The sequence below is a fragment of the Eumetopias jubatus genome, unplaced genomic scaffold (genome assembly GCF_037043125.1).
Source record: "Eumetopias jubatus isolate StellerSeaLion01/CBP00866 unplaced genomic scaffold, mEumJub1_p1.0 scaffold_7, whole genome shotgun sequence".
In the NCBI taxonomy this organism is placed as follows: Eukaryota; Metazoa; Chordata; class Mammalia; order Carnivora; family Otariidae; genus Eumetopias; species Eumetopias jubatus.
The window spans coordinates 118,748,561-118,776,463 of NW_028274813.1; the positions used below are offsets into that span (position 1 = coordinate 118,748,561).

The window sequence follows — 27,903 nt, forward strand, 5'->3', positions numbered from 1 at the left end:
ACACTTACTGACCATATTTCCTGTGCTGTACTTTTCATCCCTGTGACGTTTTTACTTTGTAACTGGAAGTTTGTACTTCTTCATCCCCTTCACATATGTCGTCACCTCCCTAATCCACCCTCCTCTGGCAACGACCTGTTTGTTTTCTGTATTTATGAATCTGTTCCTGTTTTGTTTGTTTCATTTTCTAGGTTCCATATGAATGAAATCATATAGTATTTGTCTCTGACTTCTTTCACTTAGCATGATACCCTCTAGGTTTATCCACGCGCTCGTAAGCGGCAGAATCTCATTCTTTTCTTATGACTGAGTAATATTCCCGTGTGTGTGTGTGTACACCACATCTCTATCCATTCGTCTGTGGATGGGCACTTGGCTTGGTTGCATATCTTTATTTATTTATTTCACAGGGAGTGAGAGAGGGAACACACGCAGGGGGAGTGGGAGAGGGAGAAGCAGGCGCCCCGCGGAGCAGGGACCCCGATGCGGGGCTCCATCCCAGGACCCCGGGATCACGACCTGAGCCGAAGGCAGCCACTTAACCCACTGAGCCACCCAGGCGCCCCAAAATTTTAACTCTTTTTAAAAGAATAATTTCATTAGATTTCTAAGGAATTTGCATTTATATTATAAACTTATTTTCAATCAGTGATGACCACTTTGCTTTTATAGTAGTGTTCTCTCCTTTTCTGGTTGTCTTCTTCATAATGAAAAGCAAAACTCAGAAACAAAGGAATGGCTAACATTCTGGTTGGATGTCCCTGGAGGGAAAAATACTTAACTGATGAACTCTGTGCCAGGCATTATTCGGCCACCATGCAGGTCCCAGAGTAGGCACGATTCTTGCCCTCTATCTTGCAGATGAGCAAACTGATGAGGGCAGAGTTTAACTTGCTCAGGGCTAAGCACTTCATTCATGTCAGAGGCAGACCTGCAATCTCCATCCACTTAGCTGTGACCACCTGCCCTGGACAGAGGATGGGGATGTGAATCTGCTGTCCTTTGTGTCTGTCTCTCCTGTCCTCTCTCTAACACAAGCACCTGTGTCCCTGTGTGCACAAGCACCCACCGTTAATTCACTTCTCAGATCCCCTGGATGGAGCAGAAGCGATGGTCATCCACACTGTGTCCCACGGAGGACAAAGCCCGGGCAGCAGAAGGAGCTTAAGGGGCTTGTCCGAGGTCAAACAGCTTGTCAGCGTCATTTTAACATCAGAATGTGAAATAGCAGGTGAGCTATACTTTTTATACTTAATTCCCATTAACTTCAGCCTTCCGAAGGCACGCCTGTCCCTATGGCCCAGAGTGGGAGTGTCGCAGCTGACGGGTCAGCCGGACTCTGGCAGGACTCTCTGAGCCAGGGCGTCGCGTCCACGGCGTCCCGGCAGCCCTCGGGACTTCGCGGAGCCCAGGGGGAGGGAGGGGTGCGCAGGGCTGGGGTCACCCAGGGCGGAGCCGCCAGTGCCAGGTGGGGGCTGCTGTCGGTGGGCCCAGGGCCCGGTAGCTGGACTGGTGGGCAGCTGGACCCCTGTCTCAGGGGAGCCAGGGCTCTGCGGGGGGAAGCCTGTGCGGGGCGGCGAGGTCCGGCGAGCGTTCCGCAGAGGGGCGCTGCGGGTCCCTGCGAGCTTGGGGCAGGAGCGGGGCCGCGGGGCCGCGGGGGGCCGGAGCGTGGAGCTGAAGGGGGCGGAACTTTGGTGCCACGGGGGCGGGGCCGGGGTGGAGCTGTGGAGCCAGGGGTGGAGCCGTGGAGCCGCGGGGGCGGAGCCGAGGGGGTGGAGCCGCGGGGGCGGGGCCGGGGTGGAATTGCGTGGTCGTGGGGGCGGAGCCCTGGGGGTGGAGTCTCGGGGGCGGGGCCTTGGGGTCGGGAGCAGAGCTAGCTGGAGCGCGATCCTGTCTGACCCAGCGGAGTGCAGCCTGCGGCCCTGCTCCTTACTGGCCAGCATGTCCTTCGTCGCGGTGGCCGAGGATTCTGACTTCCCCATCCACAACCTGCCGTACGGCGTCTTTTCCACCCCAGGCGACGTGAGCTGCTGCGCTCGGCCTCCGGGCGGGAACGGGAGGGTGCCCCCTCCACTGGGACCCCCGCCCCAATCCCCGAAACCTGTGGCCAGTACCCACCAGGCAGGACGCCGGCCTGTGGTTCCCCTGCTGGACGCGCCCCGCGGAGGCAGCCCCTCCCCCCCAGGTCACTGGGGGCAGGGGGAGTGAGATCGGGGCGGTTGGAGGCTTTGGGGCTCTCTGTTGAGGAGCCTGTGGTGCCCAGTGTATGTGGGTCCGAATCCCGCCTGGTAACTTTCTAGATGTGCATATAATTGAGCCTCTGCGCCTGTTTGGGCGGGTTCGTGTGGGATGAAACAGAACCTGCAGCTGTCTCTCCAATGCAAGCAGAGCAAGTCCGATTATTGAGTTGTTTTTTTTAAGATTTTATTTATTTATTTATTTTATTTATTTATTTTTTTTTTTTGCGCGCGCGCGCGAGATAGAGAGGAGAGAGAGAGCACGCAAGCAGGAGCTGGGGGAGGGGCAGAGGGAGAGGGAGAAGCAGGTTCCCCGCTGTGCAGGGAGCCCGATTCGGGGCTCCATGAACTGAAGGCAGACGCTTAATTGACTGGGCCACCCAGGCACCCCGAAGTCCCATTATTGGTGCTGAGCAGTTGAAGCGCCTGGTCTTACTGCTTCCTCCAAAGTCATTGTGGTTTCCTGCCCCCAAGATACTATGTTATGGCTCCTTGTTCATCTCGCAGGTTAGACCTTAACACTAGGACCGGGGGAATGCTGAGGACCTCAACATTTTTAGTATTTTAGAGGGATGAGCACATTTGCCGGCCTTCAGCTGTGGGCTCGGAGATGTCAAATTAATCTGCCTCCAGCTAGAATTCTTTCAGCTCCTGGGGTGGGCTGCCAGGCATTCCCTTGCTCATTGGAAGAAGCCCTTTGGACAGAAAAAGGAGCTTTCACTTAGTAAGTGTAGTCTGCCCCTTCCCCCATGGCGGATCTTTGACCCCCAAGTGGCTGGACTTCTGTGGGCCTGCCTGCCGCAAATGCCTTGGTCTACAAGAGCCAGTGTGTGGTTTCACAATGGCCAGGCCTGAGCAAACATTGCGAGGACACAGAAAGTTAACTCTCAGTCCCCTGGAGGGACAGGAATACAATGAGGCAGGTTAACCCTTGACCTGTGTTAGCCAACCACGCTCTGCCCAAGCCCCAAGGCTGGTGAGTCCAGGACTCTGGAATGAATGCCCCTTGGAGGGTGGCTGGTGGCCTTTGGACCCCAGGCCCCTGCTGCTGGCAAATTGGAACATGCAGGGACAGCCACTGGGGAGGCCTGGAGACAGAGCCCCTTCCTGTGGCTCTCTGAAAAGCACGCAGCCCCTCGGGCTTTCCGGAAGGCTCAGGGCGTGCGTGTGGGAACAGGCCTCATCTGAAGCTGTCCTGCCCTCATTGGACGTGGCAGGGTCACCATTGCCTCTCCAGGCTGGTGTGCTCGCCAGGGCACAGCCTCTCCCCTGCACACCAGCAGCCAGCTCTTCATAATTTGGGTGGAACACTAGTGAATTAATCCCGTCATTACTTCATTCATTCTCTTATTCAGGGAATGCCTAAGAACCCCAACTCTGGGCCATACTCTGGGAGGGGGGTCGGGGATCAAAGGCACATGAGACACCCTCCCCCCATTTCGGGGTGCTCATGGATTGGCAGAACACAGGAGGCTTTGTCTGTGAAGACGGGAATGATGACCTTGGCGATGGGGGTGCCGCCCACAGTGGTCTGCAGCCGCTGGCCAAGCTGTTAGAGTCCCTGTAGTCTGGTCCTGCCTCTGCCTGCTGGCCCTCTGCTCTCTCCAGCCACACGGGCTGCCGTTCAGTTTCTGGAACATTCTAAGAGCATTTTTCCGCCTCAGGACCTTAGCATGTATCGTTTCTTCCATCTGGAATACTCTTCCTTCTACTCTGTGCAGGCCTAATTCCCTCTCACTCTCCAGGACTCGGAGACACATCCCTTAAGCACCCTCACTGAACGAGCTCCCTGCTGCACCCCAGCCACACCTACTGCCTGTCACCGCACCCTGTGCCCATGCCTTTGCGTCCGGACAGCCCACACCAATCCCTCCTCTGTCCCTGGTGCTCTAGCGGCCGTCATGTCCTGCTGGTGTGGAGAAGAGGCTTCGTAATGGTTTTTGTCTGAATGGATGTCTGCCCTGTGTCTGGCCTCATGATAAGAGATTTACAGATATTAATTGAACTCCCACAGCAAACCTGTTATTACGTTATTGTCCCCATTTCATGGAGGAGGAAACTGAGGCTCAGAACGGCTAAGAACCCCGCCGCAGGTCTCACAGCCAGTCAGGACAGAACTGGGACTGCACCCCACGTGGGAGAGCTCCCAAACCCCGTGCTGGGAGTGGGGTAAGGCTCTCCTCCGGACAGCTGTCCATCAGATACGACGCAGAGGCAATGCACATGCATTCTCTCACGGTCAGACCAGTGGGATATCTCTTCCGAATTTGTCTTCCTCACGTTAGGCAGGGGACCCTGAGCCCTCAGAGGACTAGGGACTCGTCCCAAGAGACAGGATGGTGAGTGACAGAGCGGGTGGGGCCTCAGGGTCCTGGATCCCAGCCAGGAGCCCCTTCACATCTAGCACTGAAAAATTAAGCTCCCTGAATTTGTTTTTATTTTTTTAAAGATTTCATTTCTAAGCAATCTCCCCACCCAACATGGAGCTCGAACTCACAACCCCGAGATCAAGAGTCACACGTTCTACCGATGAAGCCAGCCAAGCGCCCTGAAAGTAGACAGACCCCTGTTTTTTGGGGTCCTCAGGTCAGAACTGGGTGCACAAGGGCAGCTTCTGGGCTTTGCTTACAGCTGGGGAAGCTGGCCCCAAGCTCGTCACTAGGTCTTGGAGGTTGCTCGGTGGCGTTGGCTCCTTCTTCAGTGGGCCTGGAGGCCAGGGTCAGAAAATGGCTCCAGGGTCTGCCCTGCACACCCCGTGGGGGGTGGCCACTGAGGTCCAGGTGCTCATCATTGTGTCCGTTGCCATTTACCGGAGGGGGAGACCGAGGCCCAAGGAGTCAGCAGTGCCTCGGGGAAGGGGTGGCCAGGCGCCCCAGGCAGGGCCGGCTGAGGGTGTGGCTCTCGTCTGCCCCAGTCCCTGGGCCTGACAGGCACGGGGAGATGGCCACCTCCTCTCAGCCTGCTGAAATGAGCAGCCAGCGGGGAGAAGGCCAGCCTGTCATCCCACCTCTAGGCTCTCTAGAGCTGAGATGGCAAAGCTGGTCACCCAGGAGAGTTGGGGGTTCGGCTCAGGGAAGGGCTCCCAGAGGTCGGGTCTCCGGTTCTTTGCTGACCAGCAAAGCTCAGGGTCTTGGATCGAAGGCCAGGAATCAGAGCTGATGCTGGGATTTTATGTTGTGGCAAGGAACTCCCCTGCATGTTCTGAGCTGCGTGGCTTCGTGGTCCCTCATGACCTGAGCTCTGCCCTGTTTGAGCCAGAGCAGGCCTCATTCATCCAAGCCCCTGGCTCTCAGCACTGTGCCGGGGGTGCTCTCTGCTCTGCTGTGCAAAGAAATTCCTCCAAGGGAAGGCCTAGGTCAATTCTGGGAAATAATCCAGTGGCTCGGTGAGGTGGTGAGCTCCTGAGGAACTTCTCTGGGGACTTTGCCTCCATAAGGGGCTTGAACTAGGCCACTTGCACCTTCTCCTTTCCAAAGGATGTTGGATTTATTTCCATCCTTTCCAAAGGATGTTGGATTTTATTTATGCAGTGAACATAGATTCTTTTCTGGTCCTAGAAGCAGAGAGGGTCCCAGGTTCTGCCAGGGCAGAGGTCCCTGGAGCAATCTCAGTCCACAGGGAGACAAAGGGAGTTGGGGTCAGGCGCTAAGGATCCAGTTCTTCAGTCCCTCTCCTTAGAGGGCCATCTAAAGGGGGGACCCACGGGCTCTTCACTAGACAGGTTTTTCGGGTAAATAACCAAGACTGGCCAAGGCCTTCCCCAGTGCTGACCATGCCGTCTCCCTCGCAGCCAAGGCGGAGGATCGGCGTGGCCATTGGCGACCAGATCCTGGACCTCAGTGTCATTAAGCACCTCTTCACTGGGCCTGTCCTCTCCAAACACCAGGATGTCTTCGATCAGGTAGGACTCCGTGACACGGCATGTCTGCTGGATTTGTTACAAATGCCACCAGCTGGGAGTCAGCCTGAAGTCCGTGTCCCTGTGGGATGGACGTGGCACTGTGATGTCACCTCCCGTTCTGTGGGTCAGGACGTAGGACGGTGTTTATCGAGCACCTCCTGTGTGCCGGGAGTTCCACACACGCCTCCCGTCCGGTCCTCACAACGACCCTCTGGCACAGCACTCAGATCCTCAGTAGATGATGGGGATCTCATCTGAAATGAGCCACGGTTCTCCCACATCACGTGGCTACAAGTATCGGAGCCCCTAGGCCACGGTGCTGCCCCTGTCCCACCACCACGGCTAAGAACCTCACAGCCTAGCTGGAGGGGTGCGTGGGGACTGAGCCGCCACAGATGGCAGATGGAGGGTGTGCTTCCATGGCAGGAACGCAGCCCCCTCCAGCAGCACCCCAGGCCCCGTGTCCCCGGCAGCACCCCACACAGATAGTGGCTCCCAGCATCTGCCGACCGCGGGCAAACCCAGGGGCGGGGGTCGACACTTTCCCCAACTCCAGGGGCAGAGAGAAAGTCCTGGCAGTGCAAGGCCCCGGAGGCGGCTGGCCTCTCTCCCCGGCCTCTTGTATGTGCCGTCCGCCCTCTCTGTCCCCGTGTAGCCCGCTCTGAACAGCTTCATGGGCCTGGGCCAGGCTGCCTGGAAGGAGGCGAGAGCGTTCTTGCAGAACCTGCTGTCCACCAGCCACACCAGGCTGCGAGACGACACGGAGCTTCGGAGACGGTGAGGGGCACGCGGAGGTGGGCGGGTGGTGAGAGGGGACAGTGTGGTGGTCAGGGCCATTCTGAGCCACAGCTCGGCCGCCTCCGTCTCCTCCAGCCCCTGCCTCCACTGCGTATTGGTGGCGGGGCTCTGGCCGACTGGGAGAACCCGTGTGCCCCGACTGCAGGGTCCCCGCCGGGTCCAGCCCACTCACTCATCAGCACCTTCATGTCCATGTCTGGTTTTCAGAGAAAGAGTAACTTGGCCCATTTTCTAGAGAGGAAAATAGGAGCAGGGAGGAGGCATCATGGCTCCTGTGGGAACATGCCCTCCCCAGGGTGGCCTGCTGCAGCCCAGCCTGGCCCCAGGCCAGCCCAAGACTGTGAGCAGGGGCTGAGCCTGCAGTGGGCGGCCAGAACAGGGACCCCACTTTGTGCTTGACCTTGAAGCCCTGATTCTGTGTTGCAGTGCGTTCACTGCCCAGGCCTCTGCTGTGATGCACCTGCCGGCCACCATAGGTACGTACGGTCCCTGTACCCGAGCAGCTCAGTGGGCCATGATGCCTGCCGGGGTGCTGGGGCCTCCTGCCTGCCGGGGGTGGGAGCAGGGCAGGGTTCTGGGCTCTACCCGCTGCGCTGCACGGACCCAGGCCAGTCCAAAAGCCAGAGCTCTCGCTGGGTGGTTGCTGGCTGCTGGGATTTGCAGTCGGCACTGGCGCCCTTCACAGCAAGTCGCTCTGTCTGCGAGGCTGCAGGATGTGCTCCCAGCTCATCTGTGAGTCTGAGGCGGGGGTTTGAGGAAAGAGAGTCCTGGAGAGCCCCTGTCTGAATCCTCGGCAGGGAGTCTGATGGAAGTTTCAACTGGCAAGTTGCAGTTGTGCAAACTCCCTTAGCTGAAGCAGAGGGAGGCTCTGCACCCTTGTCTCCCAGCCCCGGGGTGCTGGTGCACCTTGTGCTCAGAGGCTTCCGGAATCTGGGGCTGCGGGGCCCTGGCAGGCCTGTGCTGTGTTCTGCGGCCTGCATCCTTCTTGGTGGAGAATGTCCTTCCAAAGGACAGGGGGATAGGGGCATGAGTCAGGACTTAGCCCGTCCTAGGGTTTGAGGGTTAAAGCAGCTGACGTGTGCAGAGTGCAGAGCTCCGGTCAAACTGCGCGTGTCCTAAGAACCCCCCTCCCCACAGGGCGCACCCCCCCCCCATTGTAGGACACTGTCTGGAGAGTTGGAGGCCGTCTGAGGACTGGTGCAGCCTGGCCCCCCAGCCCGGTCCTGAAACACCAGCCCCTCAGCCCCTGTGCCCACACCAGGCAACCACCGTCCATCCGTCTCCAGTCTTACCTCTTCTGGAAGCTTCATGGAGAGAGAATCACACCGTGCATAAGCCTTTGTGTCCCCCCCAAGCGGCATGTCCCCCCGATATCACCCTTACTCTTTCCCTTATGTTTCTCGTAACCTATATTTTTTATTAAGGAAAAATAAGCTTTTAGTTCAGGTGGTCTTATAAACGTGTCTTTAAATTGTGGTAAATTACACATAACATAAAATTTACCATCCGAACGATTTTGGCGTACAGTTCAGTAGCATCGGGTACACGACACCGTCACGCCTGTCAGTGCGAGCTTCTGGACCTGCGCACCTGCCCCTGGGGGTGGGGGGCTTCCTGTCCGCACCTTGCACCCCCGCCACCCTTCCCAGCACCTTGCCAGTGACCACGATGCAGACTTAACGCACATGTATTGAAGACGGACAAGCAGTGGGAACTCTGAGGTGACCCCTTTGTGACCGGCTGTGCGGTGGGCTCCTGCCAGGGCCCCAGGGTCTCCCTGCTGAATGTGCGGCCCCGAGTTCCTCCGTCCGGAGTGGGTGCTGGAGTGATACACACCTGCCCTGCTCTTCGTGGTTTCGAAGGCACCATCTTACAGTTTTTTGAAGGACTATTATGTGAAAAAGATTCGATCTTTGAATCTGTTGAGTTGGAATACCCACAGCAGGGCCGCAGGGACCCCCACACGGGCAGAGGGGGCACTTCTATTTGGGGCCCACTGTATGCGAGGCATTAGGATAAGTAATTTATTGATTTATTTATTAAAGACTCTATCTTTAAGTAACCTCTACCCCCGACGTGGGGCTTGAACTCAGGGCCCTGAGATCACGAGTCGTACTCCCCCTCCCCGAGCCAGCCAGACGCCGCCCGTGATCCGCACTTTATTTTGTTATTTCCTGCCCTGTGAGGCTCTGCCCCGAGTGTGACCTTTCCTGTTTCTGGTTACAGATTTCTTCTTCCCAGGCATCCCTCAGCTCTTACCTCTGGGATCGGGACCGTGAAGGCCTTGCGTCCCCCGCTCTACCTCCGGGCCCGTACCACCTATGCCCTCCTCCCCCTCGTCCCCCTCCCCCTCTCCTCCCTTCCTCCTCTTCCTCCTGGAGCAGTCCTGCCAGAGAGAGTGGGGGAAAGGGCCTCAAAGTGTTGCCAGGATTTGGACCCAGACAAGTGCGGGAGAGAAGCCATGCAGGTGGCAGGTGCAGCTCAAGCACAGGCGTGGGGAGCAGAGCCCTGGGTCGGGCCTGCAGAGGTGGGAAGCCCGGGCAAGGGAAGGGGCATCCGCGGTCTATTTCAGGTAGTCTTGGCTCCTCATTCCTTATTTGTTTCTCAGAGGAGAGTTCTCAAGATAAATTGCGAGTGAGGCTCGATTGTGTTGCATTTGCATCACGCCGAGGGGTGCGCTCTCGGGCCCGGGCATGGCCGAGACGCCTGCACGCTTGCGTCCTCCTCTGGCTCCGGCTGGCCCCGGTCCCTGAGGCCGGCCCGCCCTGTGCTGGGCAGCTGCCACAGCTGGGATCTCTCGTGTCTGCCCTGCAGGTGACTACACGGACTTCTACTCCTCCCGGCAGCATGCCACCAACGTGGGGATCATGTTCCGCGGCAAGGAGAACGCGTTGATGCCGAACTGGTAGGTCGGGGCCCAGAGCGTGATCAGTGTTTCCTTTCCCAGCAGCACATTTCCCCAGGGCCGAGAGACCGGGGCGGGGGGAGGGGGGACCCCCATGCCTGTGATCCACTACTTCCGGAAACAGAGGGACCGCCCCTCTGTCCCTCAAGCCCCTTCGTCCAGAGAACACAGGTTGGAGTTCGTCCTCGAGCATGTATGGCCCTTCTAGGCTCCTTCCTTTGTAAGCCGTGTCTTCCTGCTCTGTGGGCACGCCTCGAATCCTAGCCTTCTCCATGCCTGGAACTTTCTGATGCCTGAGAATCCTCAAGTGCGTCCATGCTGTTTATCAAAGTGCAGTCAGCTCACAGCGTGAGACGTTTCTGGGATCCGCGCAGGGGCTCGTGGGTCTCCAAGCCTGTAACCGCCGTTAGCCCCGTTTCACGGGAGCAAAAACAGGCCGAGGAGGGTTGACTTGCCCGAGGACAGACAGGGCCAGAGGCGGCTCCTAATTCCCAGGTCAAGGATCCTTGAGCCCGGATCCGTGCCCCTTTGTTCCGTGCTGTCCGCTGGATGTGGCGGTTACCCAGAACACGGCGGCAGGCACGGAGCCCAGGCCGAGGAATGTCTGTCAGAACCAAGACGAGGAAGGAGGAAGGAAGGAGACAGCAGGTTAATGACCCAGAGAAGTGAAGCCACAAGGCCAAGGTTGCAGAGCAGGGCAGGGGAGTCTGGGAGAGCAGGTGCGCAGACAGACCAGGCTCTGCCCCGTGCAGGCAGGTGAGAGCAAACAGCTTCTCTCCGGATGTTTGAAGCGAGGTGGCCCGCGGCTGTGCCTTTTTCACTCTCTGCATGTAGCCTTTATTATACGGGGTATGTGTGCACATTGTGATTGAGCTGGGCTAGCCCTCTGGGGCCCACCCTCCCGGGGACCCCCTCTGAGTCCCTCCTCCCGGGGGCCAAACTCTTGTCCGTTTTCCATATTCTCTCGCAGACATTCCGGCTTCTCTGTGCCGACCCTGCTCCCTTATTAATTTGAAAGAATGTTTTATATGTAATAGAAATGAATCCTCTGCGGTCATGCATCGTAAATACTTTTTCTCAGTGTGGCATCTTTTTACTTTGCTCTCTTTCCCCATACAGAAGCTTTACGCAAAGTCAAACATGTCCATCATTTTTTTAAATGACATTGGCTTTCATGTCATCCTGAGGCTTTTTCCAGCCCAAGAACTTGAAGATGGTCTTTGTGCTTTGCCCCTGGCATTTCCTGTAGCCTCACTTTGTACAGATGTAGATGTGTACCCCCCTGGAACTTCCCTGTCCGCGTGACGGGAGGTGTGGGTCTGGACCCATCTCCTGGACGCCGGTCTGATTGTTCTAAACCAGGGGCTCATGATGGCAGAAATGAATACCTCAGGGCTCAGGGGGCTGGAGCCTGGGGCCGAGGTTCCAGCCGGGCTGCGCTCCTTCCGAGCTTCCAGGGGACAGTCTGTGCCCTTGCTTCTCCAGCTCCTGGAGGCTGCAGGCGACCCCGGGCCTGACTCTGCCGGGCCTCCTGTGTCACTGGATTTAGGGCTCCCCTGGATGATCCTGGATGACCTCGTCTCAAGACCCTTAACACAGGCCCTTTCCCACAATAAGGTCACCTTCCCGTTTTCTGGGGGATGGGATGTGGAAAAAACTTTTCGGGGAGCCCACTGCAAGGTCTGACTCGTGCAGACATGAGCAGTCTGTTCGTCACGTGCTGCGCTGTGACCTACGCTCGGGGCTTGGATCGCTTGGCTGTCCATTCCTAGCGCACCAGCCTATTTTAAATCACTTTACTGTGTGTTTTGGTATTTGGGAGCACTTTCCTTTTTCACTTCCTCTGCTGCTCTTCTGTCTTAGAGACCGAGCTCTTGGTAGTGTTCCCGCCGCCCCGCACTGCTCTGCCGTCAGACCGGCCGGGTCGGATGCCCAGGGCCAGCGTGCCACACCGGGTGACCTCAGCCAAGCCCCAGACGCTCTCCTCTCTGCCCCGGGTTGAGTTTGCACCAGCACCCTCGGTGGGGAGGGTCTGGGAAGAGTTTGAAGAGGGACCCTGCGTGGTGCCAGCCTGTTCTGAGCGCGGTGTGTGCGTGGAGACTGTTACTGTTCCCCACGGGGGAACAGTGTCGGCAGCACGCTGGTGCTGGGCACCAGGATGGTGGAACCCCTGTGAGGTGCCCAGCTCTGCAGCACCAAGTGCACTCACACCGGGGTGCACCCGTCAGCACCATCCACCCCCAGAACTTTCTCATTTTGGACAGCTGATGCTCTGTCCCCATTGAGCACTAGCTCGCCAGGCCCCCTGCCCCGGCTCTGTCCGCCACGGCGCAGAAGCAGGATCGTGCTGGTCTTTCTGAGCCGGGCAGCGTGGTGTCGCTGAGGCTCACCGAGTCAGGGCTCGGGCCGGTGCTTCCGCCCATGTTAGTGCTCGCCGGGTGGCCCTCGTGCATGGTGTGTGTAGACCCCACTTTGCTTATCCCTTTGCCCGTGGATGGATGCTTGGGACTACCTTTTGGTTTTGGAACCATGTGTGTATGTGTGGACTCCTTTTTGTTTTTAATTTTGAAAACTGTAGAAATTCATTTTGCAGCGTGTCACGGTCGGGCGTCCTTCCTCCCCCTTTCTCAGGCTGCACATTCCCGTGGGCTACCACGGCCGCGCCTCCTCCGTCGTCGTGTCCGGGACCCCGATCCGCAGGCCCATGGGGCAGATGAGCCCCGATGACTGTAAGTGGCCCCAGCGCCCAGGCCTCCCTGGTCCCCGCTCTGTGTGCCCATGCGGCCGGTTCCGGGGCCCGGCACCCACCACATCCTCTCTCTACCACCCGCTTTCAGCTAAGCCTCCTGTCTATGGCGCCTGCAAGCTGTTGGACATGGAGCTGGAGATGGTAAGCCAGGCCGGTCTCTGTGCGGGCGTCCTGCGGGAGCGCTTCCCGGAAGGGCTGCCCGGGCTCCCCGCCCGGCCGTCCCAGGGACGGTCCATCCTCACACGCCTTCCGTGTTTGTGAACTTGCTAAGAGCTAACCGGTAACTCCCCCGCAGTACCCCAGAGCTTGCAGGGGTCATGGGCGGACACGCACAGAGTAGCAGAGAATCAGAGTCCCCAGTGTGTGTGTGTGCCACGCTCTGCCTTCTTGGTCCAGCTGAGACTGGACACGTGCTCTTCTCACTACTGAAAGCCACCTGGTTTTGTATCTTTTTTTTTAAAAAGATTTTATTTATTTATTTGACAGAGAGAGAGAGAGAGAGCACAAGCAGGGGAGCGGCAGAGGGAGAAGCAGACTCCCCCACTGAGCAGGGAGCCTGATGCGGGGTTCGATCCCAGGACCCCGGGATCGTGACCTGAGCTGAAGGCAGACGCTTAACCAGCTGAGCCACCCAGGCGCCCCTTGTTTTGTATCTTTGTGCCTTTTTGAGGGGGTGCTTTCACTGTTTCAGTTACCCCTTGAGTGTAGTGCTGTAGCATCATCTGGTGTTTGTGACACGCCCTCCGGAGAACACGTCCGTGCTGGATAGGCCGGCGCTCATGCGTTCATGTTCCTGAGTCCACAGTAGTTGTTGGACAAGGTGCCCTTAGACAGAAACACACACGAAACAAGGTTAGGTATTGACTGGCTGATGTAGGCCCAGGACTTTCCGTAGGAGCCGAGGGTCTGCACCTGCTAATCCCGCGTGTGTGTAGGTTCTATATCGATAGACTGTACATGACAGGGGTCACCTGTCCCAGCCCCCCTGCAGCTGTGGTCGGGCCCACGTAATCTCAGAACCGTGGCTGTAAAACAGTCGGGCTGTTTTACTTTACTTTGGCACAACTTCGCCAAGTTCTGTTCTGTGCGGGGGCACCCCCTCGAGCCCAACAGGCCCTCCACAGGTTAAATTAAGCTTTTCATTTTGAGATACTTGTAGAGTGACATCAGGTTGTAAGAAATAACATGGAGAGATCCCAAACACCCCCCACCACACTCTGCCCCAGGGGTAGCGTCCTGCACGGTGGTACCTACCATCGCTTCACCCCCAGGACGCTGACATTCATCCCCAAGGACCCCTCATGCTGCAGGGCTGTGCATTTCACCAGGGACGCTGAACTCTGGGAAGTCCCCGAGGTGGGGGGACGAAGACATTGAGAGGGGGAGGAGCTGAACTGGACGGAAGACTCTGGTGCAGCTCAGGGGGTGGTCAGAGGGTGGGTAGCGGAGCCAGGCCCAGTGGGGGGAAGTGCAGACAGGCACGGTGGTGGGGGGCTTCCCAGCATCAGCACCCGTGGGTTTAGGTGATGTCCCGGGGAGCTCTGAGTGTCTCCTTGTGGCAGGTGGAGGAGAAGGGGTTGTGGGCCCACTTGGTAGGGCCATGGCACTGGGGAGCCAGGGCTGGTTGGAGGCAGGCTGGAGCTCCCTGTCCCTCCAGCCCTGCTCTGTGATTCTTGTGGTTCCATCCAGAGGCGAGAACGTGGGGCACTTCCAAACGGCAAGGCCTTCCCAGCCAGCCCTGCGTTTCCTGCAGTGAGGGTGCCACGCAGACCCCGAGAGGAGGTCTGCCAGCCCAGAGGCCCTGGAGCGGGGCCGTCTACAGGCCAATTGTCCTGTTGGGGGTGGACAGCAAGCCGAGTAGAGGCAGAAAATCGCTGTGCAGAGAGACGGTGCAGGGTGGGGAGCGCAGATGATCTGCACTTGATGTGATAAGATTCTATAGAAATTGGTGCCCGTGGGTTTTTTTTTTTTTTAATCTTGATTAAAAGATTTGCAGTGTTTAAACACTGTCACAGAACAAATCAAACTGTGACAGGTTTTGCAAATGTCACGGCTGATTCTGTGTGTGCCTGACAGTTATTTTCCCCATTTCTTCCTGAGAGGATGTTTCGGGATTCTGCTGGTTCCTGAGCACCATGTTGGTGATGTCTCCCCGCAGAGGGGGAGGGCTCCGGGTGGGGGTGCGGGAGATGCCCCCTCTGGCCCTCCTGGCTGCATTATGGGTCCAGGCAGGCTGCTGATTTTGCATGACACAAGTACACACCCAGATATGCCCGGTGTAGCTGTCAGATCCTGAAGTGCAGCATGTGGGGTATGTGCAGGGGTGCAAGGGAAGGAGCAGAGTGGCCTGGGGCTTGCTGAGGGAGGGGGAGTGGGGCTGCCACGGGGTTGGAGTGGTCCGGAGGCCGTGGGTGGCGCCGGCACCCTGCCTCTCCCCACTCTCCCGAGGTGACCAGCTGCCCGCTCAAGCGCATTCATGACTTAGAAATGGATTCGTAGCCGGCCGGGTCCCTGGTGGCTGTCCTGGTCCCTGGCCCAGGTTTGGACATGCCCGACCTGTGCCCTCCAGCCCAGTGCCCCGATTCTAATCAACTTTCCCCCACATCAGGCTTTCTTTGTAGGCCCTGGGAACAACTTTGGAGAGCCGATCCCCATTTCCAGGGCCCATGAGCACATTTTTGGAATGGTTCTTATGAACGACTGGAGCGGTAATTATTGGGGTGTGGGCATCCTGAGGTCGGGCTCACTGCGCGCCCTGCTCTGGCTGAAGACTGGGTGTTGGGGACCCTGTCTCAGAAGCCGTGGATGGTTTTGGGGCCTGGTGCTGGCCAGAGGTGGGGAGCGTGGCTTGGGTGTCGCGCAGACTTCTCAGCTCTGAGTCCTGGGCCCGTTACCTCCCTGTTCTGATCTCCTGTGTTCCTGTAAGTCAACCAGGGACAAGGCTGACGTCACAGCTGATGTTTGTGAGCACCTCTGTGCTGAACCCCCACAGGTCTGGTAACCTTAGTATCCCCCTTTCACAGGTGAGGAACTGAGGCACAGAGAGATTGCAGTTATTGCTGAGCTGAGATTTCAAACTAAAGCAGCTCCCGACCCCTACGCCTCTATGTCTGAGTCCTGGGAAGTGTCTGCCCTCCCCGCCCCCAGGGGGAGGATGAGCTTCCAGCCCCTTCCCGGGGCAATGCCTGCCTGCCCTTTGGTCATCCTTCTCTTTGCTGTAACCTGGCACAGTGACCTCAAAGGACCTCTGTTCTTGGCCCTGAATGCTGTTGCCCATGGTGCCCATGGTGCCCGTGGTCCCCGTGGTCTGGGGCAACCTGGCCGGGGCCAGGGCTCCGTGCAGGACGGCGGTGCTCCTCGGTGGAGGGGAGGATGGAGCCTTGGGGCGCGGCCCTGGGCAGCCTTTGTAAGCCCTGCTCGGCCCTTCTCTTGCAGCTCGGGACATTCAGAAATGGGAGTATGTCCCTCTTGGGCCGTTCCTTGGCAAGAGTTTTGGAACCACCATCTCTCCGTGGGTGGTGCCCATGGAGGCCCTCATGCCCTTTGCCGTGCCCAACCCAGAGCAGGTAAGCATTCCCTCTGCGGGAAGCTGTGCCCGGGCCCTGTGCCTCTGCAGCTGCTTGCCCACCGGCCATCCACGCTGTCTGCATCTGCAGGGAAGCTCCGTGCCCCTGCCTGCCCGCGTGCTGGGGGGGTCCCCTGCAGTGGCCTCAGGCAGGCCTGGCCCCCATCGTTCTTCCTGTGCTTTCCCTGCTCCCCACCCAGCTCTTGGGGGAAAACGCAGAATTCTGTACCCTTCGGAATCCTCTGAGGCCTGTCGGCAGGAAGAGAAGGGGTCCTGGCCAGTGCCACCACCTTGCACAACCTCACCAAGTTCTGTTCTGTGCGGGGGTGCCCCCTGGAGCCCAACTGGTAGAATGCAGCCTGGAGCCAGGCAACCGGGGTGTGTCCTGGTCCCAGCGCCCTTTCCAGGGGCTCTGGCCTTGTGACCTCTCCAGCGTGGGCCCGCGGCAGCCCCCTGCTCTTCCCCGGCGCTCTGTGTCCCCGCCTCCCGGGTCTCCCCGAGGCCTGCGATGCTCTCAGCCCTTTGCCGTCCGCCCAACACCCTCCTGGGGCGCCGGCATCCACGCTGCCCTCCCACGCTCATGTCTGCTCTGCTCAAAGCACGCTTGGAGTCTTTGCCTGCGAGCCGATGCCTCACGAAGAGGCACCCTCATTCCCCCTTGTGGGCCATGCTGCACCCTTCCCACCCCTGCACAGCTGCCTGTCATGGGAGACCTCCTGTCTGCCTTCCCGGGAGCCAGACCTTCCCAAACACCTGCCCTGTGGGGTCTTCGCAATTCTTGCTACCTCTGCCTGTGATTTTTTTGATGTTTTCCTTTAAAGCAGCTCTCGTTTTTAAACTCAGATAATGTATTTAGAAAAGGAAGGTTTTTTTTGTTAGTTTGTTTTTACTTTATATCCCCACTGGTGTCACTGGCCATCAAGTTAATCCTAAAAAGAAACACGGAAGTGTTACAGTCACCCCAGCTTACTCGTGTGTTGCCCATCCAGCAGCACCGCCGTGGCCTGGCCGTGTGGACTCCGTGGCCTGGCCGTGGGGCTGCCTCCATGGGGCCGGCACCGACAGGGCTGCGCGTCCCTGCTCCCTGGCTTTCTGGGGCACCTCTGATCTGACCCCTGTGCCCTTGAGCCGCGGATGCTCCTCCCCCGGCTTCCCTCCCCAGCCTGGCCCACGTGACCCCCCTGGTCCCTACTGTGCAGGGAGCTCCTTCTGCCTGGGGCTGGGGGCCCCTGCGTAGGGTGGGGGGAGCAGGTGCTGGTGCTCTGTGGGCCCCCTGGGCCAGCGCCATCTGCCAGCCACCCCTGTGCCGTGCTCTGCCCTCACAGGACCCCAGGCCCCTGCCATATCTCCGCCACGACCGGCCCTACACGTTCGACATCAGCCTCTCTGTCACCCTGAAAGGTACTGTCGAGGTGTCGGGGGGGGTGTCCGGGGGCCTTTGCCTGATCGCCCCTGAGCTCTGGGGGGTGGGGGCGGTGAGACGGCATCACCTGCTGTGGCCATGGAGCTGTGGGGGTCCTGCGAAGGGAAAGGGGCCAGGATGCCCTTTGCTCGGAGGACACCACAGAAGCCCAGAGGACGTTTGCGGCCGGTTACTGCGCTCTCCACTCTCTGGGCCAGAAAGCACGGAGTCCGGGACCTCCCTCCTCTGCCAGAATCCCCTCGTCGGCCCCCCAGCTAGGGTCTGCCCAGCCTCCGCTCGCACACACCTGACCCCTCCCTCCTGTGCCCCATGTTCCATCCAGGGCCTGCCGGAAAGCTTGGCTCTGCTCTCCGGGGCCGCACAGCCAGTGCCCCCCACCCCACCCTGGGTCGGCCCTGACAGCCTCGCAGACGGGGCCCACGTCCCCCGGAGGCTCTTCAGCTCGACTCTGTTAATAAGCCCATAGAGTGTTAGTGTAAAGAACGTGGCTCCGCAGGCCATGGCTGGGGTCCACCCCACCCCTGCTCAGCTGTGGGGGCTCTGGGCAAGTGGCTGAACCTGCCTGCGCCCCAGTGTGTCGTCTGCAAAAGGGGCCAGTAATGGCACTGACCTGAGAGTGTGGTTGTGAGGGTTAAGGAGGTGGACTCTGTAAAGGTCTAGAGCAGAGCTGGTACCTAGGAAGAGGCTGGTGTCATTTCCATTCCTGGTGGGGGCCCTTGGGGCTGGGGGAGGGTTTGCCGGGGGGCCGCACTCAGACCCCTGGCCACACTCGGGCCTGGGTCTCTCTCCTCCTCTTGTCTGGTGTATGCCCCGCCCGCTCCAGCTCCCCGCCCTTCACGGAAGTGGTTCCCCTGCAGCAGGGGGCGGAACTGTCACCGCGGGAACAGGACACCCTACAGAGGAAGGGGCTCTAGGAAATGTCCCACAGATGCAGTGTCGTGTTCTCTGGAGATCTATGGCAGCCCTGTCCTTTCATTTATACGTTGTGTGAAAACGAAGCTCAAGAGAGGGCAAGGGGTTCACCCCAAGTCGCTTCGGGGCCTACTGGCCAGGCTGAGAGGAAACCTGGTGTCATTGGATCTGGGCTGGTCTCCTACCCACAGACCCTCTTGGGGGCCCACTTCTGTCTTGGGTTCGTCTGCCTGCCTGGAAACATCCCGGGGAATGCCCCGTTGGGGAAGGGACGGGATTATCAAGAAGGTGCAGTGTCCGGAGACGTAGAAAGACCTAGAAGGGGAGAACTGAGAGCAGGGGTGGCTTCCAAGACCCCCTCCCCTCCCCAGTCCCAAACGTGCCGTTCTGACGGCCCCGTGGGGATCTGGGTGACAGGTGTGGTCCGGAGCCGGCGTGGGGACCCTGACCTGACCTGGGGCCAAGGAGCACACCTGTCCTTGCAGCCTCGGGGGGGAAGCCAGGGCCACGGGTTCTGAGGGAGCCAGAGGGCTTTCTGGGTGTGAGCACGGTGGGGAAATGGAACAGCAGTGGCCTGGTGCCTTGCCCGTTTATGATAAATACCGCTGAAGTACGTCGTAAACCGGACGCTGCCCGTCTGGGGGAGAGGCAGGTAGGTTTCGACGTGCGCACTGTCTCAGGTGATCACCTCGGCGCAGATCCCCGGCTCCGATGTGCTGTGAGCCCACTGCTTCACGGGCCACACGACTGCTTCCCTTACAAGTGTTCCCCCCCTTCTTGATCCGTGAAGTCCCCTTGCCGATGCTACTTGTGTTTTCAACAGGAGAAGGAATGAGCCAGGCAGCCACCATCTGCAAGTCCAATTTTAAGGTGAGCTTTGAAGCTGGGCAGACTGCCTCTTGGAAGTGCGGGACGCGGGGTCATCCTCCCGGCAAGAACAGGAGGCTTGCAGCCATTCCGGGATACGGTGGTGGCTGGGCGCGTGGGCCTGGAGCTTCTGTGGCCCTGATCCTTTCCAGAGAGGCCGCGAGGCCACAGGGATCCCTCCAGATGCAGGCTGCGTAGACGTGACCGGTGATTTCCTTGGGGGAGCAATCGATGTTCCTATAAGCGTCTGGTCTCTGGCTGCTTCTGTCCTGGTGGGGAATAGATTGATCCGAGTGCCTTACGTTTGTTTTAACTGAGCTTCTCGTTGAAGCCTAACACAAACAGAGGAAAATGCACAAATTCTAAATTAATTTTCACAAAGTCAGCGTCCCTGCGTGGCCATCAGCAGGGCAGGGGAATGGAGATTTGCAGGACCTCCGCTGCCCCCTACTGTCCCCCTCCAGTCACGTCATCGCCACCCCTCCCCCTGCAAGGGGGACCTCTCTCTGGACTTGTGTGGCAGTGCACGAAATTGGTCTGTTCTTCAGTTTTATGGAAATGGAAGGGTGCAGTGTGTGCTCTCCTCCCTGCAGCTTCCTTTGCTCCACGCTGTGGCCGTGCGGTCCGGCCGTGTGCTGATCCTAGCGGGGCTTCATTCCTGTCTCGGAGACGTTCCACCACTGGCTCTCCGCTCTTGGCGGACGTGTGCGTTGTTCGCACTTGCGGCGAGTCTAGACTCCCTGGGAACAATCCAGTACACATCCTGGGGGCACACACGGGCACTTTCCAGTTGGCTGTGTATCCAGGAGCGCAGTCGCTGGGCCCTTTGCTCAGAGCACTTACGTCTATATACTCGGTCCAGAAGGGCTTCCCGACACTTTCCCGAGGACCTCGAGCCAGCCCGTACGCAGCCCACAGCCCGCCGGCGTCCCGGCTGCCTGGCCGCTCGCTCCACGCCCTGGCCGGCTCGGCGGCCGTGCGCCTTCTCCCTTCAGCTGCTCCGGGCGCGGTGGTTTGCGTCTCCCCACCCCTCCCCCGGGCACCTTTCACGTGGTTACTGAACATGTGAGCGTTCTCGGGACCAACGTAGTCCTGTTTCTTCTAGTCTCCCTTCTAACTGGACATTGTTCTGGGCTCCTTAGGCGGCCAAGGAATCAGGGGGCCTCCTTGAGGGGGCTCTTGGGCAAGAACCCGTTTCTAAGTTCTCCTGCGTCTAGACATGTGGCTCCAAGAGTGGCAGATCTAAGAAGCTGTGGGCTTGGAGAGGCGCGGGCTGGCACTGCTTCTGAGCATCTTGGTGACCCCATGGTCCTTGGCCCCCTTCCCCAGGTGGAGCTCCCTTCATGCTCCTTCACTCCTGGGCCTGCCTGACATCCTGTTTGCTCTGTGCTCTAAGGTCCAGGGAGGTGGGGTAGGCCCGGGGTCGGGAAAGGGGGATGCAAGTGAGCTCTTTGCTCCTAAGAAGCCTCTGCTTGATGAGGTCCCAAAGCATGCCAACTCAGGACCTCAGGGTATTCACAGGGCAGTGTGTGATTGCGGACAGAGGGGCAGGTTGCAGACTGAGCATCTGAGCGGGGAGAAGGTCTGCCTTCTTGGAGAACGTAGGTTAGGGAGCCTGAAGGAGCCGGGGAGCCCAGGCCAGTGCACAGCCGGGAGGACGGGGAGGACCCCAGGAGGAGAGCCTGTGGTTGCTGTGAGCGACCGGGGCGAGCTGGCACCGGGAAAGAGCCCAGGGGAGGCTGTCTACCATGAGTGGCTGTGTGAGCTGCCAACCAGGAGGCTGGGCTGAGCCACTTTCCCTGTCCCCCTCTGTGTCCCTGCCTGCAGTACATGTACTGGACGATGCTCCAGCAGCTGACCCACCACACCGTCAATGGCTGCAACCTTCGCCCAGGGGACCTGTTGGCTTCTGGAACCATCAGCGGGCCGGTGAGTCTCCGATGGCCTTGGGTGCTGCCCGTGTAGACAGCCTACTCCGCACACAGACACGAGGGCCCTGAGCGCGTCCTGCAGAAGGGACTTCCCACCAGGGGCGGGTGCATCTGACAACTCTTCCTTCTTACAGCTTCATCTGGTGGGGGGTGCACGGGGGCTTCCTTTCCAGGTCCAGTCCTAGAGACACTGTCAGATGGGAGGCTGCATCTGTCTGCTCAGGGGACAGGGTGACATGTGAGGGGCGTCAGGGAGCGGCCATGGTGTCTGGCTGTCACCGGCTCCCATGCACCCTCCTGGGATGAGGTGACCCCACTGCTGTGTCCCCTGCACCCCCATGCCACCCTAAGCTCATGGGAGAGTCGTAGAACCTTAGGGGATGGTGACTTTGGGATGGTGCATGTGCAAGTTACTTCCTGCAAGGTCCTGACCGCAGCCTGTGGGTCGGTGGGAAATCTCTTCCCAGTGGGAGGGTGTCAAGCATGGCAGCGTCTGGGTACGCTGCAGCCCCCAGGGCGGCCACAGAAGCGCCCAAGTCCCAAACAGCGCAAACAGGGCCCGGAGCAGAGGTCCCACCCGTCCCTGCCCGGGGCTCCTCGGCTTTGCCAAGCGTCCGCCCTGCAGCCGACATGCTCACCAAGATGGAAGCGCATGTGTGGATTTCTTCCCCTTCCTCTGCCGAAGGAGCCAGAGAGCTTTGGCAGCATGCTGGAGCTGTCGTGGAGGGGGACAAAGGCCATTGAGCTGGGGCACGGACACACCAGGAAGTTCCTGCTGGACGGTGATGAAGTCATCATAACAGGTGAGGGCAGCCAGGCCCAGCGGGCTCCGCACGTCCCCCACTCGCCTGCGCACCCTGTTCTGGCCAAGAAGCCGTCTGTGCGATCTCGTCCCCACTCCGGCATTCCCGGGCCCTGCCGTCTGCTTGTGACCCTCCGCCCCAGCTTTGGCCGCCAGGAGCTGTGAAGCTCAGTCCCTGGGACCAGGAAGACCCCAGGAATCCGCTCTGTCTCCCTCCTTCCCGAGCGAAGCTGTGGAGTAGCGGCAGGCTCCCGTAGTCCTGGTGCCGCGACCCCGTGGCCTGTGACCGGGCTGAGCCAGGCCACTCTGCCCACCGGGTGTTCTCACTCGGGCACCACGACTGCCAGAGGCAGACCCGAGCCCACCCCCAGATCCCGCTGGCTGTGTGACCCTCAGCAAGTCATTGACCCTCCCAGACTTAGGTGCCTCATCTTTATTTATTTTTTTTCAATTTTAATTTTTTATTGTTATGTTAATCACCATACATTACATCATTAGTTTTGGATGTAGTGTTCCATGATTCATTGTTTGTGCATAACACCCAGTGCTCCACGCAGAACGTGCCCTCTTTAATACCCATCACCAGGCTAACCCATCCCCCCACCCCCTCCCCTCCAGAAACCTCAGTTTGTTTTTCAGAGTCCATCGTCTCTCATGGTTCGTCTCCCCCTCCGACTTACTCCCCTTCATCCTTCCCCTCCTGCTATCTTCTTCTTTTTTTTTATTTATGTTTTGAAAGATTTTATTTATTTGAGAGAGAGAGAGAGAGAGCATGAGTGGGGGGAGGAGCAGAGGTTTTTTTTGTTTTTTAAAGATTTAACTTTTAAATTTTATTTTATTTTTTTTAAGATTTTATTTATAGGTTCCTCATCTTTAAAATGGAGTTAACGATACAGAACTTACCCTCACAGCATGGTTGTAAGGATGAGGGGAGCCGATTTATTCCTTCATTCTTTTTTTTTTTTTGAGATTTTTTTTAATTTATTTATTTGAGAGAGAGAGAGAATGAGAGGGAGGAGGGGTAGAGGGAGACGCCGACTCCCCACTGAGCAGGGAGCCCGACGTGGGACTCGATCCCAGGACCCTGGGATCCTGACCTGAGCTGAAGGCAGACGCTTAACGACTGAGCCACCCAGGCGCCCCTATTCCTTCATTCCCGTGCACCTGCTGCGAGTCCCATTCTGGGGTTCCAGTCGTGAACAAGACAAATGCAGGGTCTGGTCTTCGGGAGCGCCTGGCAGGGTTAAATTGCTTGCCTGGGGTCTCGCTGCCCATAGGCGCTGAAACCGAGGTCCCCCCCCGGGCAGCTTCTCGTCAGGCCCCCGACTCTGAACCCCTTGTTTTCCAGCCATCATTGTGCATCTCTCCAGGCCGCGTTTCAGAACCCTCGAGTGCGGGCCAGTGGGCACGCCTGTCCCAGTCCTCCATGCTCACAGCCCGAGTGTCACATTGTCACCTGCTTCCTTGGCCCCGTCCTCATGCCTCTCTTTCCTCTGTGCGTCGGCACAGCCTGCTGAGCAGCCTTTCCGAGCCTCACGCCCCCTCTGTGCAGGTGCACACCCCAAGCGGCCACCCCTCCGAGCGGGGACTGCTATCCTGTGCCCGGCCCCGTGGTCAGTCCTGCCGTGGGTGCCTGGAGTCTGCGTTCCCGTCGCCCGTCCTGGCCCCCTGGGGCTCTTGCTCAATGCGCCCTGATTCGGGGCCGCCCGCAGAGCCTGCGGACTTAGGTGGTGCTCAGCGCCAGTAGTGCCCGGGCTGGTTGCTCGCACAGCGGGGCCTTGAAAGCACTGCATTCTGGTTAAGCGTGTGCGCGTCTGTTTCCCGGCTTGGCATGCAGCTTGGATTCCTTCCTCGGGCTGCTGTCACCAACGGCCACAAACTTGCTGGCTTAAAACAACCGAGCTTCATTCTCTGCCAGTTCTGCGGGGCAGAAGTCTGAAACCCAGGGGTCGGCAGGGCGCCCTCCTCCCGGAGGCTCTCAGGGAGGACGTCCCCTGGCCGCCGCATCCCTCCGGCCTCTCCCGCCATCCTCACGCAGATTCTTCCGCTGCTGCCTGTCTCGGTGGCACACTCGCAACGGCCTTTAGGGCCCGCCAGGGTCATCCCCCCTCTAAGACCCCTAACTTACGCCTGCAAAAAGCGCCACGTAAGGTAAGAGACACGGGTTCCAGGGCCAAGGGCCTGAGCTCTTTGGGGTCATTGTTCAGCTGATTGCACGGTGCTGACAGGACAAGCTCCAGCCCCACGTGTCTGCAGGCTGACTGTGTGCAGCCACACAGTAGGAGTCATGCGGTTGTTGGCTGATTAAGGAAGTGGAGCTGGTAGAGATGGTGCAGGCAGAGCTCGGGCGCTCACCATTCCCACGGCCCTGTCATGGCTTGATTCCCGCTTCGCTGGGGTTTACTGAGAACCAGCCAGGGGCCAACATGTTGTAGCGCATACGCCGCCCTGACTCCATCTTACACTCACAGGAGCCCCCGGCCAAGGACTCATTGCCCTGGTTTACAGAGCAAAGAGCTCGGGTTGACAGCAGGTGGGTTGCCTGCTGGGGTCACGCTCAGGGGAAGCCGGGGTGCAGCTCAGGTCCTCCCTATGGCTGTGGTCCTCTCCGTGGCTGTGGTCCTCTCCATGGTCATGGTCCTCTCCGTGGCTGTGGTCCTCTCTGTGCTCGTGGTCCTCTCCATGGTTGTGGTCCTCTCCGTGGTCGTGGTCCTCTCCATGGTCATGGTTCTCTCCGTGGCTGTGGTCCTCTCTATGGTCGTGGTCCTCTCCGTGGTTGTGGTCCTCTCCATGGTCATGGTCCTCTCCGTGGCTGTGGTCCTCTCCATGGTCATGGTCCTCTCCGTGGCTGTGGTCCTCTCTGTGCTCATGGTCCTCTCCATGGTTGTGGTCCTCCCCGTGGCTGTGGTCCTCTCCGTGGTCATGGTCGTCTCCATGCTCGTGGTCCTCTCTGTGGCTTGTGGTCCTCTCCATGGTCATGGTCCTCTCCTTGCTTGTGGTCCTCTCTGTGGTCGTGGTCCTCTCCGTGGTCGTGGTCCTCTCCGTGGTCGTGGTTCTCTCCGTGCGCATGGTCCTCTCTGTGCTCATGGCCATCTCTGCGGCCAGTCTTATTTCCAGGGTTTCTGTGGTGCTTGCGGACCAGGTGCAGGCCCTCGGCCTTCGTTGAGCGCCTGGAGCATCGAGCCCCGAAGTGTTTTCGGAAGTACTGGCTGGGGCGGGAGCTGGGATGGGAGAGGACGGAATTCTGGCTTCGTCTCCCTGTCCCTGCCCCAGGGCCCCCACCTAACCGTTCCAGGCCAGGCAGCGGTCCAGGGCCGGGGGCAGAGCGCGCACCTGTCTCAGGCCTCACGTGTCACTGCGGCGCCAGAGCCGCAGTCGGTGGGAGAAGGATGCGAGAGGCTGATACTGGTGGTTTGTGCGTGCCTTGCTCGGGAAGGAGCTCTGGGGGCCGGGCAGAGACACTCCGGGAGAGGCAGTCCTCGGGTCCACAGGGTGAATGTTGGCACGAGAGGAGGACAATGGGAATAGGTTGGTGGAATTCTCCAGAGCCAGGATGGAGGATTACAATTGGGCGGGAGAAGAGGTGTGGGTTACATATTAACAAAGAGATAAAGAAGAGGGACTTTCACAGAACTCCGGGGAGTGGGTGCAGGTGAGACCCCCTGCGGGCACCTGTGGGCGGGAGCGCGAGCGTGGTGGGGGCAGGAGGGGGGAGCCCGGGCTGCTGAGAGCAGTGCCTTCACCGGCCACCACCCCGCGGGGCACCGGGCCCTGCTGAGCGGCCCTCGGCCTCTGTGGCTCTGTCCCCATTGCCGTCCTGCTGATGCCACCCCTCACCTGCTCTGGCCTCCATGAGGCCTGGGGCCCCGGGGGAGCAATGCCATCTGAGGGGCCTGCGCCGAGGCCTGACAAGTCTGCGCATTTCCATCCGCCTTCTCTCTGGGGCCACCCCCGGGCTCTTTAAGACCTACCTGTAACTGTCACTGTCTTGCCGGAAACTCCTCCGTGAGCCTCAGTGGTCTCAGAATAAGGCTCAAAGTCCTTAACAGGGTTCCTCCGAGCTCTCTGTAAGCAGCCTCTCCGGGGACCAAGCGGCGACTTCGCGGAACGAACGCAACACACACGCCCCTTGCCTGGGCCTCCGTGCCCGCGCAATGCCATTCCCTTGGTGCACTCCTGGCGAACTCCTACCCCCCCTTCAAATCCCAGCCCAGGTGCTCCCACCTTCCTGCTCCGGCTCCTCTGCGCTGGCCTCTTGGAGCCGTGCACACGGCGCCCTCTGACTCCAGTCGGGCCAGGCCCGCCCGCTAGCCAGACCCCCCCACCCTGCCTTTCCCTCAGCCTGTAGAAGTGGAATCAGAGGCTGAAGTTCACGTTGGTTGAACATTAGGCATTTGTGGAACTCAGGCACTGTGGGCTCTGCGAATTAGCAGACCTGGGCTTTGAACCCAAGCCCACTCGGGGAGGGGTAACCCCCGTCAGGAAAGCCGTGGAGCCCGTGCTTCCGAGGGCCCCTGACGGCAGGACGTGCCTGGAGTACCTCTCAGCCCCCCCATGGCTCTGCTCAGCTTCTGGGGACGGTGGTTCTTCTGTTCAAAATACGTCTTCGTCATTCCTTGTAGGGTCTGGTGGACTGGGCTCGGGCTATGCTTCCCGCGAGCCCGGCAGCCTCGTGACCAACCCTGTGTCCTTCTCCGTCCCAGGCCACTGCCAGGGGGACGGGTACCGCATCGGCTTTGGCCAGTGTGCTGGAAAAGTGCTGCCTGCCCTCTTGCCCGCGTGACCTTCTCTGCGTGGCTGGACGTGAGGAGCTCCCCGCCCCCGCCTGGGGCGTCAGCGGCCGTCTGTGGGGCTGTGGGCCTGGCTCTTCATCAGGGGTAAATAAAGCCGGTGTGCTCGGCCTTCACGCTCTATGCCCCGTGCCGTCTTCGTGTGTGAGGTCCACTCGCGTTCTTGATTTGATCCAGAGGGTCCTTGAGAGACACTCATTTGTTTCCTTGTTCTTACGAGTGGTGCTCATCACACGTCCTTCCCATCACACATCCCGGCCCTCCCAGCGTTCCCTGGAGTGTGGGAAGAGTGCAGCACCTACACCAGTTAGGATCCTCAGAGGAACAGAAACGAGAGGATATGTATGTATAGAGAGAGATTTATTTTAAGGAATTGGCTTGTGATTGTGGAGGCTGGCAAATCCAAAATTTGCAGGGTGGGCCGGTAGGCTGGAGACCCAGGGAAGAGTTGCAGTTTGAGTCTGAAGGTGGTGTGCTGCGGAATTCGCTCCTCCTCTGGGGAAATCAGGCCTTTTTCTTGTAAGGCCTTCAACTGATTAGATGAGGCCCACCCACATTTTGGAAGGTAATCTGCTTTACTCAAAGTCCACTCACTCAAATGTTAATCTCATCTGAAAAATGCCTCCACAGCAGCATCTAGACTGATGTTGGACCAAACATGTGGGTATCGTGGCCCAGCCAAGTTGACACATAAAGTCATCACAGCACCCCACACGTCCTTGGGGGCTGACTCGTGGGGGTACATGAGGTGCGGACTCGGTCCACGGGCACTGTGGCTGTCTCGGCACATTGTAAGTCTTGGGTGGAGCCCCCAGGTTGTGGGCACAGACACCTGAACTGTGAGAGGGCAGAAAGGGGGCCAAGGGGGCTCACTTTGCTTCCCTTGTAAGCCCATGAGAATCAGGAGAGTGAGCCCTACCCACGGCAGACAAGCAGCCCCAGCCCCAGCCTGGTTCCTGGTCCCCACGGTGACTTCTCTGGAGCTGGTGGACCACAGCAGAGCCTGGGAGCAGGACCAAGCAT

The 27,903-nt window shown here is 59.1% G+C and overlaps 1 protein-coding gene across 1 annotated transcript; it reads left to right on the plus strand.

Moving 5' to 3' along the window:
- The first annotated feature begins 1,863 nt into the window (after window positions 1-1,863).
- FAH (fumarylacetoacetate hydrolase) lies at window positions 1,864-27,003 on the plus strand. The gene is made up of 14 exons (XM_088025147.1): window positions 1,864-2,022; window positions 6,028-6,138; window positions 6,794-6,915; window positions 7,363-7,412; window positions 9,751-9,841; window positions 12,473-12,570; window positions 12,679-12,731; window positions 15,199-15,298; window positions 16,026-16,156; window positions 17,481-17,556; window positions 19,314-19,360; window positions 21,185-21,286; window positions 21,974-22,091; window positions 26,794-27,003. Exons 1-14 carry the CDS (start codon window positions 1,942-1,944, stop codon window positions 26,871-26,873), a joined length of 1,260 nt encoding a protein of 419 aa, XP_087881273.1. The 5' UTR covers window positions 1,864-1,941; the 3' UTR covers window positions 26,874-27,003.
- Window positions 27,004-27,903: the final 900 nt, after the last annotated feature.

Excerpts from the sequence above, each read along its gene's own strand:
- FAH (XM_088025147.1), top strand. The coding sequence starts at position 1,942 with ATGTCCTTCGTCGCGGTGGCCGAGGATTCTGACTTCCCCATCCACAAC. Across the intron at positions 6,139-6,793 it reads ACCAGGATGTCTTCGATCAG|CCCGCTCTGAACAGCTTCAT; the intron begins GTAGGACTCCGT and ends GTCCCCGTGTAG. Across the intron at positions 17,557-19,313 it reads CCTCTCTGTCACCCTGAAAG|GAGAAGGAATGAGCCAGGCA; the intron begins GTACTGTCGAGG and ends TGTTTTCAACAG.